We start from the raw sequence: 19675 nt of genomic DNA, 5'->3' as shown, positions 1-19675 counted from the left end.
TGAATGAATCAGTTTCTTTAGACTCGCTCTTTGGTGTGAAAGACAATTTCTTCACCAATCTCCATGAAAAAATGATCTAATAGTAGTATAAAAACTATTAACTTCCATTATTTTATTTTCAAATAAAGGGAAATGAAACACACCTAAAGTTACACAGAGAATAATAAATCAAACACCAGTCTTAGCTCTTAATATTTTGTCCAAGGGAAATCTACTAGGATCAGTAGCTGGATCCCCTGTGTGGATGGCCTTGAATTAGGGCAGAAAAGGCCTGGCCTGCTCTTTAATGAAGTCCTTCAGTCTGCTGTTGTATGAGGCTGACCAGAAAGACATTCCTACTCTTCGGGATACACAGGGCTTTGAAGACAACACTCTTCAACTCCATCAGCCTCATAATACATAAATAAACATGTAAAAAAATGAACACAGCAGGAACCAATGACACTTTAGGCACAAAGTGAATGTAACATATTATTTATGTATCACAAGATAGTCTTTTGATATTTCAAAAATCAAAAATAGAAGATGTAAAAATGATTGTGAACCTATGTGCCAACTTTGCTCTAAGGGGTCAAAATCTAATGAGGAGAAAAGACGGACAGACTGCTTAAGAAAGGACAAAGGTTTAGAAAACTGCTGATAGGCTTAAAATATTAATTAAAAATCAAGGATCAGCAGTTATCAGCAAGTTGTAAGCTAATGGAATATACTTCAACTTAACAACTTGTAAGCAAAAAAAACAAAAAACAAAAACAAAAAACAAAAACACACACAGAAGCCTACGGGAACGAAATGAAGGCTGGTTAGAGCAAGAGTTGGACAAAGGGGTCTGGGGAGTGGTAGAATGTGGGAAATAAAGCTAGTGACCGAAGACAGTTGGACAGGAAGTAAGCACACCAGGCTGGAGGCAGACAGGAAGTGCACTCGCCAGCTGGAGACAAACAGGAAGTAAACTCACCAGGCTGGAGACCTAGTTAAAGCTCTTGGAGATAAAATGTTCAGGACTGCACAAGGACCACATCCCATGCTAGCTGAGACCCACCCCCCTTGATTCCTGGGTAACGTTAAGTAAAGAGACTGCCATGTCCTTCAGCCTGCCTTCCGGCAATCTTTTCTCCAGTAGACTGTGTAACAAATGAAGTACACATTACTGACCAGCAGCATGAGCTCTGAGCATGCCAGAATTAATAGAGTATTTGTCCTATCTGTACATATATCAGAATTAAAGCAGTGTTGTTAAAATTAAGGTCATCGTTACAGAATTATAGACAACTTCAATTATTGCTCTATAGTTATAGCTTTTGCTTTTTATTATGGATCAATAAATGATACAAAGCTATGATTCTTTTAGCCCCTGAATAAGCTATAGTTTAGGTATTACTTTTGTCATTATCATCACAATCTGTTTCAACCTTCCCAACAGATGGTATTAAACAAAAGTTCAATGATAATATATGCCATCCTCTATAATCATAGCGGCTAAAGCAAAAGATGTCTGAGTAAAGGAAAATAAAACATTACACCTCTAGATTATTTGCTGAAGCACAAAACGAAAGGGATTTTCTTTTTCTTTTCAGCTGTAGATTTTCTTCAGGCAGCTGGTCAGAAACAGAAGTTGAGATGGGGCGGGGGCATATTAGAGAAAGCCGTACTATACTATGGAGAGGTGGGGCCAGTGGATGCTACAGTCATGTTTGTAGAAGCACCTGAAAAGAACTGGCTGGGGTTTTCACAGGAGCCATCCCACCTCGCAAGGGGAAACCAAAATACCTACCGCTGTGTGAATAGTAATCGCAGAAGCAATTTGGTCAGATACCGAGTGAGGCTACAGTAGGTCATAGGTATAGGCACTTCACCTTCCGCACAGAACTCCCATGCTGCCTCCTTGCTAAACCCTTCCCTGATCTAAAATCCTTGGTCTCTTTCCTGAAATTTTACAATCAGTTTGAGAACAGAGGCTGTGTCTTTTGCTTCTGTCTCCTCATTAACCCACACAATAATCAGTATGTCAATACATACTTGCTGTCAAGATGAAAGGGTGTGTAAGAGAAGGACCAAAGAATTAAGGTTAAGGCCATTGTGAAAAGAGTTACCGACTCCACATTGGGCTTTACAAAAGAATGTATACAGGATGTCAAAAGAATAAAAGAAAAAAAAAAAAAACAGAAAAAGTGGAATACAGAATGTAAACGAGAATTCCTATTCTGTACACTTGTTTTAGCAAAACTCAGTGTAGGCACCAGGAGGGAGTTGGCAAGATGGTTAGGCGGGGTAGGGCAGTTGCTCCAAGCCTGATGACCTGGGTTCAGTCCCTGGGGCCCATAGGGTAGAAGGAGAGAAGCAACTGCTGAAAGCAATCTCTGAGCTCAGCTATGCATTGTGCTCTGCCTCCGCCCCTGTAAAATAAAGCATAATACCAAAGAGCTTCAGCATGATGCAGGTCATTCAAAAATCCAGAGTAGCTCTTTGAGTAGTAGTACTGGTGACAGTGGTCGTAGTATTGTTTTACATCTATATGTGTTTGCATATGCATATAAAGTACGTCCAAAGAAATAGATAGATAGATAGATATAAAACAATAATAATGTGGCAATCTGGGTGGGTGAGATCATTTCTCATAAGTAAAAATACTACTATAAAAATATAGAGAGCAAGCCAGGTGCAGTAGTACACAACAGTAATCCCAGAACTCAAGGAGGTAAAGGCAAGCAGATCTCCATGAGTTCAAAGGCAGTCTAGTCTCCAAAGCTAGTCCAGGACAGTCAAGGCTACATAGAGAAACCCTGTCTCAAAAAACCATATATATATATATATATATATATATATATATATATATATATAGAGAGAGAGAGAGAGAGAGAGAGCAAAGATCAAGAGAAACACAGCATCTATAAAACTCTGAGTCTTTGATAATATCAAACGGACAACATATCTCATTATTTAGAATCACAGATACCTTGCAAAGGCACAATGTAGAATTCTCTTCATAATATAACAGATTTTAAAACTTGTAAATACATTTATATAAATAAATTTAGTTCATAAAGAAAAAGCAAAAAATCCTGACAGGACAAAACTAAAAACTCTAAGACTTTCTGCTGTTATTTCATTAATATTGTATGTTAACCTCTAACTGTGATTCTCTGAGTCAAAAGCTGGGCTAAAATGACAGTTTTTCTTTTGTTTTCTTTTCTTTTTCTTGTTTGGAACTTCTCACTTGGGCTGTGTATCCCTTATCATTCTGATGAACTACAAGGAGCTAAGGCAAGCATCACCACTGTGATGCCATGTTCAATGTGCAGAGAAAGGACAGAGACGGCCAAAGTCAGGCAACGTGGAGTCAGACACAGACAGATGACCACACCCTACCATAGGTACTTTGAACTGGGTGCTTCTTTCTCTTCCTGCAAGTTGAATAACTACCGCATTGATGGTGAGAGCTGACCTCTCTATTTATACTTTTCTTGTGACCCAACACACCCAACTCCCCAGGTAGATGCATCTCTTTGCTGAGATGTGGAACCTTGACATGCTGAAGAAACAGAACATGGGCAGTCAAACAATGCCATCAAACAGCAATCTACTGAAGGAAATCAACCCTAAAGGGAAGAAGTAAGCATTTTGATCACTGCCAGGTTGTTTTGCTTTCAACTCTTCCCTATAGCTAAGGGTGAATCAAACTATTTGAGGTCTGGGGACTATAGCACACCAGTAGAGCACACACCTCCTATACATGGTGGTTAAAAAAAAAAAAAAAAACAAAAGAAAATCTTTCAGGTAAGTCTTTAGAACACAGCATAATTTCCCAAGGAAAGACTGTTGACAGGGTTTTCATTCATCTGTAATACCCATCCCTGATTACCCACAACCAAACATTAGACAGAGCCTCTGGAGTCCCATTGAAGAGTTGGGGGAGCAATGGAGGTAGTCAGAGGAGACAAGCACTCCATAAGAAGACTTAGAGTCAACTAACCTGGGCCCATGGGGGCCCACAGAGACTAAACAACCAACCAAAGAGCATGCATAGGATGGACCTAGGCCCCTGTACATATGTAGCAGAATTGCAGCTCTGTCTTCATGTGTGTCCCCCACTCTGACTCTGATGCCTGGCTTTGGATGCCACTCCCCTAGCTGGGCTGTTTGGTCTGGCTTCAGTGGGAGAGGGTACGTCTAGTTCTGCAAGAACTTACTGTGCCAGGGCAGGTTGGTAGCTGTGGGAGACCTCCCCTTCTCTGAGTAGGAAAGGAGAGAATGGGAGAGAGGCTTGTGAGTGGGTACTTGAAGGAGAGAGGGGGCTGCAATCGGGAAGTAAAGTTAATAAATAGATTTATTAATTTAAAAAAATACTAAGCACCAGCATAAGATCATTGTCCTGCTACAGTAAAGGAATGCTCACTGCTGGGGCACTTTCCCAGCTCCAGACTTCTTCCTCAATTCCGTCTGGCTTCAAGTTCTACCCTGATGTCATATTAATGTGCAGGAGGTCAGGGCACAGTATCTCAGCAAGGCTTACACAAGTCCACGGCCAACTAAAGCTAGCTGGGATAGAAAACCATCTTTTGTGTGCTTGTTATCTTGTTAATCACTTCTGATGACAAAGTTTTCATGTTCTACTTTGGAGCTCTACCTTCCTAACTGTCCATCTCAAACCAAGAAGGATGAAAGGGTCGATTACTTTGATAATGCCCTGCATTTGCTGAGCTGATGGCAGGGACAGGCTCAGAGAGATTTTACACTGAGCTGGCAGTGAAAAGCAAACAGCACAAGGCAACTTTCTTCACAAAGACAAAACAAAAGGGGAAAGTTCAAGAAAAGGTTCCTCACCCTTCCACAGAAGTGCCAGACAACTTCTATTGACCAAGAATAGCACTCAGTAAACACACCAAACAAAAGACATAATGAAAGATGTATTTACTTGTTCAGGGCCTTGATTTTTCTTTCTGTTTCGTATACACCCACACGGAAGAGCCTGCATTGTGTTGATAAATAACCACAGGAGCCCCAGTGTGGAGGGGAGTGGTGAAGAGCCTGTCAGGTACCACACTGCTGTCAGTTGCTTGCAGCACTGAGAGAGCCCCACACGGTAGTCACATGATCACGGGTAGTATAGGATGCGGGACTATGGCTACACCGGTCCGGACACGCCGCAACTCGACAAGAGGAAGCAGGGGGAAGGTGAAAAGCAAGAGTTAGGCTGTTTCTTTGTCTTTAATTATGTGACCTTTTGTATTTGCTAAAGAAGAAATGAATGTTTTAGAGTGGCCTTTACGGAAATGTTCAGGGGCTATCTGCCAATTTACAATAGCCCATTGCTGTTTAATGTGGAGCCGTTTCATGTCATGTTTTTCAAATGGCTTCAAATGCTGACTTGATAGTTTACTTCACATATATATGCATATAATTAATATCAAATTGAGATATTTTAAGATTTTCTGCATGTATTATCTAAACCACAAAATGTCCCAATAATATAGATAAATTGAGACTGAAATACACAAACTGAGACACCATTATAGTCCATTTTCCCTTATTTTTTTATATTAAAGCCACAATGAAGAAAATGGCTGTGTCCTATGTATCTGGGCCTTTCTTAGAATTTCCAGCCTAAAACTACATAAAAGTTTCTTTCTGAATGACTTGTGCTGCTCCTCTCCGTGGATATGGAAAAAGCTCTAACACAAATGAAAATAGGTGTGGCCTAGAAACAGTCGGATGTAGTATTGTCTGCATCAATACCGATGCCATTATTGAATCAAGAATTGTTTTCTTTGACTCGGGAAAGAATTAAGTAAAAATAAATAAATAAATGAATAAATAAAGCAGGGTGAAAAAGCTGTCTTTCAAATTCAAGAGAGACAGGGAGGAGCTCCATAGGACATTTCAACAAGAGTCTCCCTTCGGCTTCCAAAGTTTGTGGTCCAAACTCAGGAGAGCAGGGCTGGTCTCCAGCTACAGCAGTGACACGGGCCATCTCAATCAAAGCAAAGTGTCCAGGTCATATGCTCCTTCTGTTTGGCCCCAGCCTCTCTGCTCCCTCATGCTGCTGGCCATATTTCTCCTTAACGTCAAGGGCTGCGCACAGGGTGCTCCGGGGAGCCCTTGAGGTCTCGGGACTGTGGGAGCAGGTGGCACAGACGGCCCTGAGTGCTGCTCTCCGCTTCTGCAGTGGCGTCCGTGCCTTCTTCAGGAGCAAGTCCTATTAGAAAAAGAGCCCGAGCAGCCACTAGAACAAAGCTAAGCAGGCCTATTTAATTAGGGCAAAGGCTTGATATCCTCTTCTCCGTGTTAAACACACAGCCACACAGGCCTGGGAGGTCTGATTAATTTTAATATGCATGGTTGTGACAAGTGCCTCGGGGGTGAGGGAGTGAAAAACACACATGGGCACGCAAACACGCTAATTCTTCAGCCGGGCTGGAGTGAGCCTCAGAAAGAGGCTTGCAGGGCTGCCCAGATTAGAGTGTTGCCATTCAGCGGAGGCTGGGATCTGGTTGGTGAGGCATGGGAGGCCTCTGAAACAGGTGGCTGGCTCTTCACTCTTAAATAAATGATGTCCCCAAAAGCCTTGCTATATGATCAGCAAGAAGGGCTGCTGTGTTCCCCTTGAGTTTATTTATAAATATGCAGCCAGGGTCAGCAGGCCTCCTTCTGAGAGATTTGTGCATTGGATCTGAAGATCTGGGACTGGCAGATTTAGTGTAGGACGGGAAAAAAAGGTATCTTATCTATCTGAAAAAAAAAATTAGAATTATTTGTGTAAAAGATTGTTGGGCCTTCCCTATGCTGTCCCTTCAGTAGATACACACATGTTTAAACAGGAACCAATACTCTAATCAAAGTCAATATCCAACTTAAGACATATTACTAACTTGACAGAGTACAGAGGGACTCCTATAAGTGGCTACGTTAAGTGGCAGTAAGGATAGAAGCTATGTCACCCAAGTGGTTGTCTGTACCCACAACCCTGGATTACAGCTCAAAGACTGGCCATGTAAAGAGAATTCCCATAAACAATCCCTGAGGCTTCATGATCCAAACCTGAAGGTCTTTAGTAAAAATATAAATAAATTTCCTGTAATACTTAATGAAGTCAAACAGATCGGGCCAAACTGCCAGTGATGGGTAGCACTTGAAGTGGGAGAGTGCATGAGATTCACTTCAAGGCTTCCAACGTGGCTGTCTGCTCACCTTCAAACAACTCCTTCCTGAAAAGAAACAGACTCTTCAGTGTGTGAGGGTATCGCCTTGTCTCAGCCTTTGAGAAAGAAGCTGTCTCCTCTATCAGCACTTTATAAGTGTTGATTTCCATATAGGGGTGCCTTTGAGAAGGGGTGCCCCGGGTTAGAGTCTAGCTTGCTCAACAAGAAGAGAGACATTTCCGAGTGACAGACGGCACGGTTGAACACAGAGCCACAGTGCGTGAGGCGTAGCCCCTGACAGCAGCTGGAGTGTGAGGAACAAAACTTTAAAGAGAGCCATTGAAAAGTCCCCTTGTTTGTCCTTCATGGGAACAGCACTCACAAAGCCTCTTCAGGATGTACTCCTCAAAGGGACAGTGAGCAAGGAGATGAACGCAACTCAAACCTCTGCCAATTAAAGTATCTTTAGGTTTTCTCCTGATGTGCGCGCTCTCTCTCTTTACCTCCTCATCAAATGCAGTGCTAAAGACAAGAGTGGGTTTCAGAGAGCCTGCTTTCTACACAGGGAGAGGGATGCTGGGGATTCTTTGATTTGAGAGTACAAACCTTAATTGTTTTCCCCGAGACAGTCACAATTTGGAAGCTGCTGGGCTAAGGGTGATTCTGAGTCTCCGTCTCAACTTGTCCACTAAAACAACAGGCTTGATTTCATTTCTAGAGGGATGCTCCACAGCAGACACAAGGCGCTGCTGGTTACTCTGCACAGATGTTGTGCAGACAATACCTCTGGCCCACCTTTCAGAATGATTGCGCCTGACCCTAGAGCATACCACTGACACAACTGATCTGCGTGCAATGCCTACTTCAGCAATTCTAAACTCCGCCGGCAACCTAGGAAGAGGGCTTCAGAGTGATTTGGGGGTGTAGGAACTGATATAGATATAAAAAAGGAGATATATATATATATATCTCCTTTTTTTTCTGGAAAATTCTACAAGTTCTATAGAAGGTGCCATTGAGTACAGTGGATTGTGTTCATGGCAGGTACAAATATGTAAAATATGTGTCCTGGAGTAAAATTCATATGCATTTCCAGGCTTTGAAAGAGGCCAGTGTGACAATGCTCCGTACATTCATTTCAGTTCAAAAACCAATAATAATAACAACAACAAACAGACAAATATGTCTAATTCAGTTCTGTTGTTGGTGAATCTTGTTGCCATCTCAGCCACAGACATAAGCCTTGTGGAAAAGACTGAATGCAAACTTGCCCGTCAGCACCCCCGATGGTGAGTCTCCGGGCAGCTTGGAGATGTGGTGAACTCCACCACGATCTAGACTTTTCGAAGCTCAGTGCCTAATGTCAATGGTTTTCACAGAGAAGAACTGTCTGTGAATCCTATGCAAAAGCAGACGGAACTGCTTTCCATGAAGAAACAGGGTAGGACTGTGAGGAGATGCCATGTTCCCGGAGCTCTATAGTTAGGAGCAAAGGTTCCCTGGGGAATTCGGGGGAATTCTTCTGGTTGTGGACATCAGTGCCACAAACAAAAATGTCAATGGAGGAAGGACATGGAGAGGTGCAGACATTAATAAAAACAGGCATGTGGCAGCCTGAGAGAGAAACACTCACATGAGCACACACAGGCACACATACACCAGGTCATGCTCCTGCGCACCAAAGGGAAGGGAGGAAAAAATAAGAAAAGAAGGGACACGTGCATATAAGAGAATGGTAAAACTTTAGATAATTCTGAGTCTTTGGGTCTTAATATTTCTTTTTAGCACATACAGGGGAAACAAGCAGCACACAATGGAACTCACACTGCCCCTCCTACCTTTGCACTGCTCACAATCTGTGACTTAACCATTATTAATTTAGGAAACTTGTCTCTCTTACCGTGACGTCATTCTTGATATAAGAAACAGGCCAACCACATATTTGTTTGGGTGAGTATATAAAGAAATACTAAAGCCATGGCCTGTTCATGGGTTTGTTAGCCTCTCAGTTGCTGTTGATATTATTGATACTGGATGTCCCAACTTTCTCCCCCAAGGGATCCTGGGAAAGGATCATCATAATCCAGTTGCCAGTATACCTGAGGAGTAATACATGAGCCATGATGCGGCAGTCTTGATAACTGGTGCTTTTCCAAGCACATCACGATTTACAGAGTCCTGTGGCTGCCACTACCTCATCTGCTCCCCTCAGTCACCTGAAGAAAGTAGTGCAGTCAGCATTGCAGTGAAGGGCACACAGCACATTAGCACGGTTATGCTAATGAATGAAGCTAAGTAAGTACAGTTCCCTGGTGAAATTACAATGTAGATGCTCAGTTGCAGCTAAATCTTACTTAAGAGTAAACTTTTATTCATACGGAGAGTTGCAAGATTCAAGAGTGAGAAATAGATAAACTTACATCACAGAATATTACTAAATGTTTATAAAGTATCACCCTAAATATAATAGACATCACAGTCTCTCTCTTTCTCTCTCTCTCTCTCTCACACACACACACACTAAATAAATAAATAAATAAATAAGCAAATAAATGCAAGCAATTAGAATTTCTAAAAGAACAAAGTATCATGACAGCCACATGCGAAACTGTCAGAATGAGATACATCACTTTGTAAACAAACCACAAAATTGTTAATAAACAAAAAAAGAAGGAACGTTTATGGTACATGATTAAGACAAAGAGTGCTATGTACGGCAGGTGATGGTCATCGACAGGGACCCAGCAGTGGGGCTGGGGACAAAGCCCTTGCTGAGCCAGCTTCAGCCTCCAAGTGTGGATCAGGAGACCCGGTGAGGCCAGGTCTGCAGGCCCAGCCCTTGTGAGGCAGGACAGGACGGTCCCCAGAAGCTCAGGTAGCACACATGCACACACACAGATTTTCCTGTTTCCAGTAAAGGACCATTAAAGCACAAAGGACTGAGAGAATAGCGTGCCCACTAGACGGGATGTGCAGCTTGGAGGGTGCAGGAAAGTTGCATCAGGAAATGCAAGGTGCACTGCGGTAAAATGTGTTTTTGTGTTCATTGTCAAGGAGAGTGTGAAGGACAGTCCTTCTGTTCCCATTCAGGGTCCTCCATACGATAAGAGCAGGGCCAGGTCACTAAGTGTATGTTTTTAAGTAAAATAATAAGAAGAAGAATGTTAACTTTGGTGATTTAAATCTTGCTTTATACTTATTTATTTTGCCTGTGTGTGTGTGTGTGTGTGTGTGTGTGTGTGTGTGTGTAGAGGCACAGTGAGACCAGGGTGTGTACGAGGAGGTCAGAGGGCAATATGCTGGAGGTAGTTCTCTCTTGCCACCATTTGGGTCCCAGAGATGGAACCCAGGTGGTCAGGCTTAGTGCGCCTTTTCCAGCTGACCATCAGCCATCCAGGCTGCAGTGGTCTATGAGGAACAGATGAAGAACCGACCTAGCACTGACAGGAGGTCACATGTTTCTGAAGGTTTCTCCTCTCCATTACCTAAGTCAGCAACAGAGCAATAGTATAAGAATTAAGCATAGTTTTCCCCAAACATTTTGAAAATTTAGTATCATAATCTACACCTTAGTGAGCATAATATTAGAATAAAATTAAATAAATTGCCCCAAATACAGCATTCCATTAGAACAGGAGTAAAATTAAAGGTAGCTCTAACTCTAACTTCCTATGAAACCCAGGCCCAACCCTAACGCCTACTTCCTGTGAGACCTAGGTCAGCTCTAACTCCCACTTCCTGAGAGATCCATGCAAACTCTATGACAAGGAGATATAACATAAACATGTCTGCTTTACTCTTACATCTGCAGTTCTACTAGTCCACAATTATCTTCCTCCCAGACATTATTCTATAATGATTTTTTTTTTTTACTCTCAAGGTTTTCTTATTTTTCTTCTTTGTTAATGACAGTTTAAACTTGGACAGCCTACAATGGATAAGTGTGCACTTAAACACTTGATAGAAATCTGATCACTTATCAAGTAACATTTAATTTACTGTGAAACGATCACTATCAGCTCTCATCAGGACTGGCTGCATTGTCCTCTGTGGCCTGGTAAGGCTCCCCGCCCCCCCGTGGGGGAGATGATTAAAGAGCCAACCACAGAGTTCATGTCAGAGACAGCCCCTGCTCCCATAATGAGGGCACCCACTTAGAGACTGAGCTGCCATGGGCTACATCTGTGCAGGGGTTCTAGGTTATCTCCATGCATGGTCCTTGGATGGAGTATCAGTCCAAGATGGCCCCTATGCCCAGATTTTTTGGTTCTGTTGGTCTCCTTGTCTCCTGTCCCCTTCAGATCTTTCTATCTCCCCCTTCTTTCATAAGATTCCCTGCACTCTGCCCAAAGTTTGGCTATGAGTCTCAGCATCTGCTTCAATACCCTGCTGGGTAGAGTCTTTCAGAGTCCCTCTGTGGTAGGCTCCTGTCCTGTTTCCCATTTTCTCCCTTTTCTGATGTCCATCCCATTTGACTTTCTTTATGAGGATTGATCATCTTACCCAGGGTCCTCCTTCTTGATTAGCTTCCTTAGGTGTACAGATTTTAGTATGATTATCCTATATCAAATGTCTAATATCCCCTTATAAGTGAATATATACCAAGTGTGTCTTTCTGCTTCTGGGATACCTCACTCAGGATGATCTTTTCTAACTCCCACCATTTGCCTGGAAAGTTCATGATTTCCTTGTTTTTAATTGCTTCAGAGTATTCCATTGTGCAAACGTCCCACAGTTTCTGTGTCCATTTCTCAGCTGAGCGATGTCTAGGTTGTTCCCAGATTCTGGCTATTATGAATAAAGCTGCTACAAACATGGTTGGATGACCTCCCCTATCAGCAGACTAGGTGAAGGGCATGGGAGGAGAAGAAGGAGGGCAGGATTGGGAGGGGAGAAGGAGGGAGCTACAGCTGGGACACAAAGTTAATAAATTGTAATAAAGAAAAAGTAAATTTAAAAAAAAGCTATCACTTCATTTTCAGTATTTCAGAGGAATATGGAGATGTGTGTGCTACTAAAGCACAGGAGTAAATAAACTACCATGAAAAATTAGTAAGCTGTACGTGAGGCTGAGAATCCTAACACCAAGAGCAACACTAGCTTTGAGATGGTCCTACAACATCTTTAATTATCAGGTTTCTCATCTGAAAATGGAGAGAAAAGGTATGTAGTTACTGAGGTCGTGGGTGTGTGTGTGTGTGTGTTCCTTCCTGATTCTGGCAACGTTGTGCACATAGCTCAGGTGTGAAAGCTAGGCAAAATATCTTAAATCACATGCAATAAGGTGGTAGACACTTGCCTTATGTTAATTATATAATTTTCATAATTTAATTATAATTTTGTAGATTTTAAAGATTTCCCCAATACATCATTGCACTCAATGCCATAATGAGGAGTGACATGTTATTTGTCAAAGTAGTAAGTGTCATGTCTATCTTCAATTGCCATACCTACGAAAGGTTGGCTGAGGCCAAGGACTTATTATCAACTGCAAAAGAAAGGCTGATATATACTCCTTGGGTTTCCTATGAATTTAGCAGCACATATCAGTTAAAGCAAGCATGGACAGTAATGTGATATACAAAGAGAGGAGGAAAGAAAGAAAGGAAGAAAGCTAGAAAGAAAAGATAGAAACACAGTGGGTAAAGGCACCTGCCTCCAAGCCCGATGACCTGAGTTCAATCCCTGGAACCTGCATTGTCGAAGAAAAGAACTAAGTCCTACAAATTGTTCTTATCTCCATATATACTCAGACTTGTACTTGCACATGTAGATACATAGACAGACAGACAGACAGACAGACAGACAGACAGACAGACAGACAGACAGACAGATAGATAGATAGATAGATAGATAGATAGATAGATAGATTAAAAGAATGGACGTTAAGAATCTGTATGACCAGATCCTTTTTGATAAGGACAGACCAAAATTCTGAAGGACTAAAAACACAAGCAAGAAAGTTATATGCTTTTCTCTTAATATATGTTTGAATTGTTCTAATTCATTACTTGGCAGAAGCCCAGGCTAGAGGAAAGCAGAGCCCTCGCTTCTGCCACCTGGATGCACCTGTACTCTCTGACTGCGAGCGCACCTCCCTGGCCTCCCTTCCCAGGGCCGAGCCTCCTCTTCCAGCTTCCCTGTCCCTGTTGGCTTGCTGTTGGCAGACTGGAGCTGGGGATAACGTGGTCTTTGTAATGAGAGCTGCTCCCCCACCCCCACCCCACAAGAGGAAGCCAAGATGTGAACATGGCCCCTCATAACGATTTCACTGGGCTTAATGAAATCTTCATCACAACCTGCTGCTCATTTTAATGGCCTTTGAAAGACAATGGACAAATATCTAGAGGAGAAAGATCCATCCTGTGGCATCCATTTGTGCACTTAGCACTCAGCCCACACACCCCCTCCCTGCTCCCATGCCTTTCTCTCCGTGGGGCTGCAACAGGGGCTTGTGGCTTCTCCACCGACTTGTTTTGCATTTTTCCCTTCAGACAGATTACTGAATATTTTATCTTTTGATGCTAGGTAATGAGAGAGCCTCAGCTCATGAACCCTTGTGAATGAGTGGGAAGGCAGGTTGGAGTAGCCAGTCTCAGGCATGTCCAACACCCTTTGATCAACGATGTCCTGAAGGCCAACAGAGCTTCAAGTTGATGCAAGACCTACAATCTCCTAAATTACAATTGTGCATGCTTTTCCCTTTGCAATTTATATTACTTCTTCCTGAATAAGAACATGGCTTTACTCAGATATAAATTACATCTTTATACGTCTGTAAATTGTTTCAGTCACTAGATATTTATTCTTGAAATAGTCATGGAGGCTCATGACTAATCCCAGCACTTGGGACACAGAGGCAGGAGGACCATCAAACATTTGAGGCCAGCCTGGGCTGCATACTGAGCCCTAAGCAAACATAGGCTACAGTATGAGACCATGTCTCAAAACAGCACACAAAATATTTTAAAATGCATATACATTGTTACCAGGGCAAACTATCCGTCAGAATAGGTCTGTAATCTTGAATATTCAGAGGAAGCTCTGGGTAACTTGCGTATGTGGGTGTAAAAGCTATTTAATGCTCTTTCATACAGAGATTGTTTCTGGAACTCAAGGAGGGAGATGAGGGAGTCTGTGTGCATGTGTGTATATATGGATAGTGTGTCTATGAGTGTGGTACACATATGAATATAACGTATAGACAGGTTGGCATGCCTATGCATGCACAGAGGCCAAAAGAGGACACCATCAGACTATAATTCCTTTGGGACAGAAGCTAGGCTGGTGGCCACCAAAGCCCCGAGGACCCACTTATTCCTGTCCCCTACAGCACACACATGGGTTTACAGGCACATACGCGGTCACGCCTACTTGTGGTAAGTGCGACTTCCAGGTAGGTTATCATGTTAGCACGGCAGGTGTTCTTCCCAACGAAGATTCGTCTCAGCCCAAACTCGGACTTTTCAATTCTTGCCTTGTTCAATTTACATTCCTACGAGCTTATTCTATCAAGTAATATGTCCCTTCTTGCCTGAGCATTTAAGTATTTTAAGAGGAGGAAGTACATTCATATACATTACTGATGGAGATATAGTAAGAAATGCTTCTAAGCATCATACGCAATAATGCTGTTTCCTAGTGCCGATCCTTCCTACTATGGACACCCATCCTTGATGTTCTGCCGTAACAGCTACTGGGAATTGAGTTTCTCCTCTAAATCTCAGTGCTCCTGTGTATCTTATGTCAAATACTGTGGGTACCACCTGTGGCTATCTTTCCCACTGAGATTTATTCTTTGGGTTTAGGCCTGCCATCTACTTCCAAGTTAAGAGTTTATGCATCTACCATTAGCCAACTCAATACAGTGGAGAAATGACAATGTCACAGACAAAATTTCCTTTAATTGAATCATCTCAAAATAACTCCCCAAATTCCTTGGAATAGAGTATACAAAACAAACCACCATAGTTCTTATCCTCGCATTCAGAACATATCAAAAGCTGTGATTTTAAATTAACACATGATCAATCCAACTTCGTATCTGAAGCGAGCACTGAACCAGAGATGTATATTACTCATAAGAAAATTATGAACTAATTTAGTACCTCATGGCTCATTTGTGACATCCTCAACAAATCTGAGCAAGTCAAATCCCAAAATAGGTCAAAAGAACTATGAAGTGTGGCCCAGAGGGTTTAGGGCAAGTTTGCTAGGTATATCAATGTCTGAAAAATCTCCTTGAGAATTTAAAGATCAATGATTGTGTATTATACTAATAGGTAATAATGATCAGTGATTGTGTGTATTATATTAATAGGTAAAATTCCAAATTCCTAGAAAAATAGAACAAGGAGGAAAGTAAGTCCTGAAGCATCACCTACGAAATCCTACAGCAAACATCCTCCATCATGGTGTGTCAAGAAGCCTGGCTCTTAGAAGCAAGAACACAGCCAGGGGCTCGTATCCCCTCTTCCCACTCTTAACCAATAATCTACAAGAAGTCTTAACATGTAAGAAGAAATAAAAATAATAAAATCTTCACTGAGAGATGAAATAAATGCAACTCTCAGTTCGTGGATGAAATGCTTGCCCACATGGAAAATCTCACAGCCAACAAAACTGCTGGAACTGAATCTGAGCCCATGGACATGGAAGGACAGCACATGGAATTTTTGCATATTATCAGCTAGCAGTTAAAATTTGAAATCAATAATAGTATGATTCTTGTTTATCTTTTCATTTTATACAAAATGGTAATAAACAAGCACAAATGCAGTAAAAAATCAATCTATGTTATATATGTAGAAACTGTGAGAGAACCAAGATTGTAATAACTGAAAAAAATATTTTGTTTGTGGATGAGAACAATCATGTCTTCTTTATAGTGTGATCTACACGCACACGCATTCCCAGTCAACTCAACAAGGTTCTTTGGATATATGCACACTGACTGTAGAGTTTGTGAGAAAGACCGTAGGCTCAGACTGATCCATAAAATCCTAAAGAAAAGGACAGAAGTTGGAAATGATGCTACCCAAGGCAATACTCCTTGTCAAGCAAGCTCTGCTCATTAAGACAGCATAATTATCAAGGAAAGAAAAGTCTAATGACCTGATGGAACAAGATACAGAACAGACACACAGTGCAAGCATCCAGTCAGTCTCCTTTACAAAGGAGCAAAGGTGTTCAGTGGACAAGGATCATCTTTCAGAAAATGGTGCCGGAACAATTAGAGGACAAGGATGATGTGACAATAAAACCAAACCAAAACAAAACAAAAAACTCAAGGATCCAGACACAGAGCCTAACCTTTAAAAGAGTAATTTGAAAGGGTTCACAGATCCAAATTGGACAATGCAGTGTATTGGCTTTCACACACTGTTGGTCAGGCATGACACGCGATCATCTCCTCTCCACTGTTTGTTGGTTTGCTCACTTGGAAGTTGCAGCTGAGAAAGAGGGCAGTTTGCTCTTGCATGTTGAGCCCCAGACCCAACCAGGGTTAAACTGGAACAAGTTAACATCAGGATCTAACCTTGAACAGGCTAGCAAGTTTTTTTTCTTTTTTCTTTGTTTTATTTTTAAGATAAGTCCTGCACATATGTATATCAAGCTCTGGCTGCTACCAATAAGTATGAAAGAGAGTTTTAAAGTTGGAACCCCAAAAGAAAGAATTCTAAAAGTCCAAAAAAGGGAGACCAAGAGGGGCTACTTCTAAGTAACTATAATCACATTTCTTTTATGTACAAGGAGTGGACCCAAGATCAAGGTTAGGATAAGAAATATTGATGTATAAGGGTTACAAAGTGTAACACAATTCTAAAGTGGCCCTTAAGGGGAAAATTTTTACTAGAGATGTACAATGCAGGCTTCAGATACGTGACAAGTAGGTGGATCTTCTGGGCAATGCTGCGGCATTCTATTCTTGAATCTATAAGTTTCACTCAAGTATAACTTACTCATGTATAAAAATAAGGATCACGTTGCAACATGAATTTATGATTTAAAAAAAAATCTTAGTATGTGATATACAAAGAGAGGAGGAAAGAAAGGAAGAAAGCTAGAAAGAAAAGATAGAAACACAGAAAGGATCTTCATAGTTACAGGTTTCTAATTTGCTCAATTTAGGAATCTAAACCAAACCTCAGAACTAGAAGCTAAATCAAACTGCTTAAAGCAGGAAGGCCACAGCAGTTTCCTCCCGGCCTTTACCTTCTGGCTCATTCTTGATCAGCTCTTCCATCTTCCTCTGCTTTAAGGTGTCCACCACATCCGCCAGGCTGCCCTTGCGCCGCTCTGGAGTCCCCAGGGCTGTGCTAGACACGGACTCGCCACTCTGTCGCCCACCTTCTTCTGCCTTCTGAGGTGAGGTAGATGAGTTGTACGGGGCTAGTGAAGAGATAACTTTATTGCCATCGACTTCCTGGAATAGAGAGCAAAGACAGGGTGGAGATTTGAATTTCAGTCAGATTTCTTTGGGGAGAAGGGTATCTGTAGCTCACACTGTACACATATAAACACGTGGCATGTCAGTCTGTAAGAGCAAGGAGCAAAGAAACTTTGAAAAAATACTATCTCGGCTTTGCAAGCCAGCTCGGGAGTGAGTCACGGATCGCTCTACAGGCAGAAACAAAATAGGAGGCCCTTGCCTTAAAGTGAGGCATCAAGTTTTTAAATGCAGTGTTTATACAGTGACAGAGTGTAGCCCTACTGCCCCGACTGTTGCTTAAAGGTCGCAGAGATTTGTATGAATGTTGGGTAGAATTGTCAACTGCATTCAACTGCCTCGTGACATTAGAATGTTTAAACAAATCATATATGTGTGTACCTTGCTTTCATCTTCAGCAGCTGTCTCCTCTCCTAATCGAAACTGGGACTCTCTTGGTGTCCAACTCCCTCTCAAGCTTTTCAAAAGCCTCACCCCATAGGAGGCTTGGGCACTTGGCAGAAACATCCTGAGACTGACAGCTTCTGTGGAAGCTTTCCTCACTCATTGACTCACTATTTGAAGCCTGGTTTCTGGCCTTCCCCTCTTCTAACTGTAGTATCCAATGTGTTCTTAGCCTGTCCTTTTCCCTCCTTTCACTGTGGCATGCTCTTAGCCCGTCTCCTCCCCTCCTCTCCCTGTAGTGTCCAGTGTGCTCTTAGCCTGTCCCCTCTTCTCCTCTCACTGTCCCCTGAGTTTTGCTTCTTTGTAATCATCTGCCCAGGAGCAACTCTGCTCTTTATTCTAAAACTTTGTCTTTTTGTATTCTCTTATCTTTCCTCCCCCAAATTTCAACCACCAATTTGTGACATTTGTTACATGCAGGGTATATTTTGTGTCAAAGATATTCCAGGCATTTTAAAGATGCAGGAATCTGGCATGATAAACAATTTTCTTCCCTAAGGGTTTTCCTGGGGTCATCACTCACGTCCACAGTCCTTAAGCTCCCCCACACAGTGTTTTCACTGTTAGGAGCAAACTGTAGCAGAGCCTTGTGAGTTTAACTCTGATTATACTTCTCATTGGTATGTTGTGGAAGGTCTTCTTTAAAATACACTCAAGTGTGAGCAAATGGAGGATTATAAGATAACACGCTATGCCTGTTGATACTTTCATCACCTGAGATAATGATAGAAGATATCAGGTCCCAGAAATATAACAAATGACATTGATAGCTCATACTTTAAAAAAAAAAATCAGGATAATATTGGCTAGTTTAAAGTATACTAAATTACTTGGCTAAAATCTTGTCACCTCAATCCTTGGAAATAGTTATCAACATAATCATTATATGTTTATGTGATTATAAATTAACAGATGTTAGTGGGTATAGGGACATTAACTGTTGGAGAAATATCAGTTTGTTGGATGGGCTGTGGAGAAAACAAGAGAAGAAAATGAAGAAGGGGAGGGGAGGAAGAATGTGAGCTAAGGAAAGCTCCTTAATTATAATTTCTAATTCCCAAATAGCTTAATCCCAAGTAACTTCAGTCTCTCAGCAGCACTATGGAATATGCCTCTGCTGTGCTGGGTGAATGCTCTATGCATACACTTCAGTTTCGAATGTTATTGGGTTTTGAGTACAAGCTACATTACATAGTAATCACAAGCCCTTGGAGAGAAATTGTATGCCCACTTTTGACATTATTTATTTAAAACTATACCTAAGCGTAAGCACACAGAGAAACAGCACACAGGCTGCATCCCGTCAGAGTATGAATACTGCATTCCGCAAGCTCCTGAGAGCGCTTCTCGTAGTCAGCTCACAGTAAACATCTTCTACAATACAGAGTGCAGCAAGAAGCATCTATAGTTGTTGTACACCAAGGATTTTTTCATCTCACTTTCCTCCCTGGGTCAAAGTAAACACATCTCAACCGAGGCTTCATGCCAAAGGCATCTGTCGGCATCCAGCCCTCACATTAAACACGGAGTGCTCTAGAAACAAGAACCCGGCAGCTGATTGACGACTACACATCTTTAGGATAGCTTGTCCTGATGGAGGATGCCTCCCACATCTGCATGAAATCGGTCATAGAAGATCAGA

General features: G+C 41.9%; 1 protein-coding gene across 7 annotated transcripts in view; it reads right to left on the bottom strand.

The window, feature by feature from the left end:
* Sox5 (SRY-box transcription factor 5) overlaps positions 1 to 19675 on the bottom strand; it is a 367386-nt gene that overhangs the window by 259686 nt on the left and 88025 nt on the right. For all 7 annotated transcript variants that reach the window (XM_055605653.1, XM_055605658.1, XM_055605654.1 and 4 more), the window contains exon 3: positions 17355 to 17565. In XM_055605653.1, the coding sequence (XP_055461628.1) occupies positions 17355 to 17565 (211 nt within the window). The remainder of the gene's footprint in view (positions 1 to 17354; positions 17566 to 19675) is intronic.

Source organism: Psammomys obesus, unplaced genomic scaffold, assembly GCF_907164565.1.
Source record: "Psammomys obesus unplaced genomic scaffold, mPsaObe1.curated_primary_1811, whole genome shotgun sequence".
NCBI lineage: Eukaryota > Metazoa > Chordata > Mammalia > Rodentia > Muridae > Psammomys > Psammomys obesus.
This window is presented reverse-complemented; position numbering and strand designations above follow the sequence as displayed.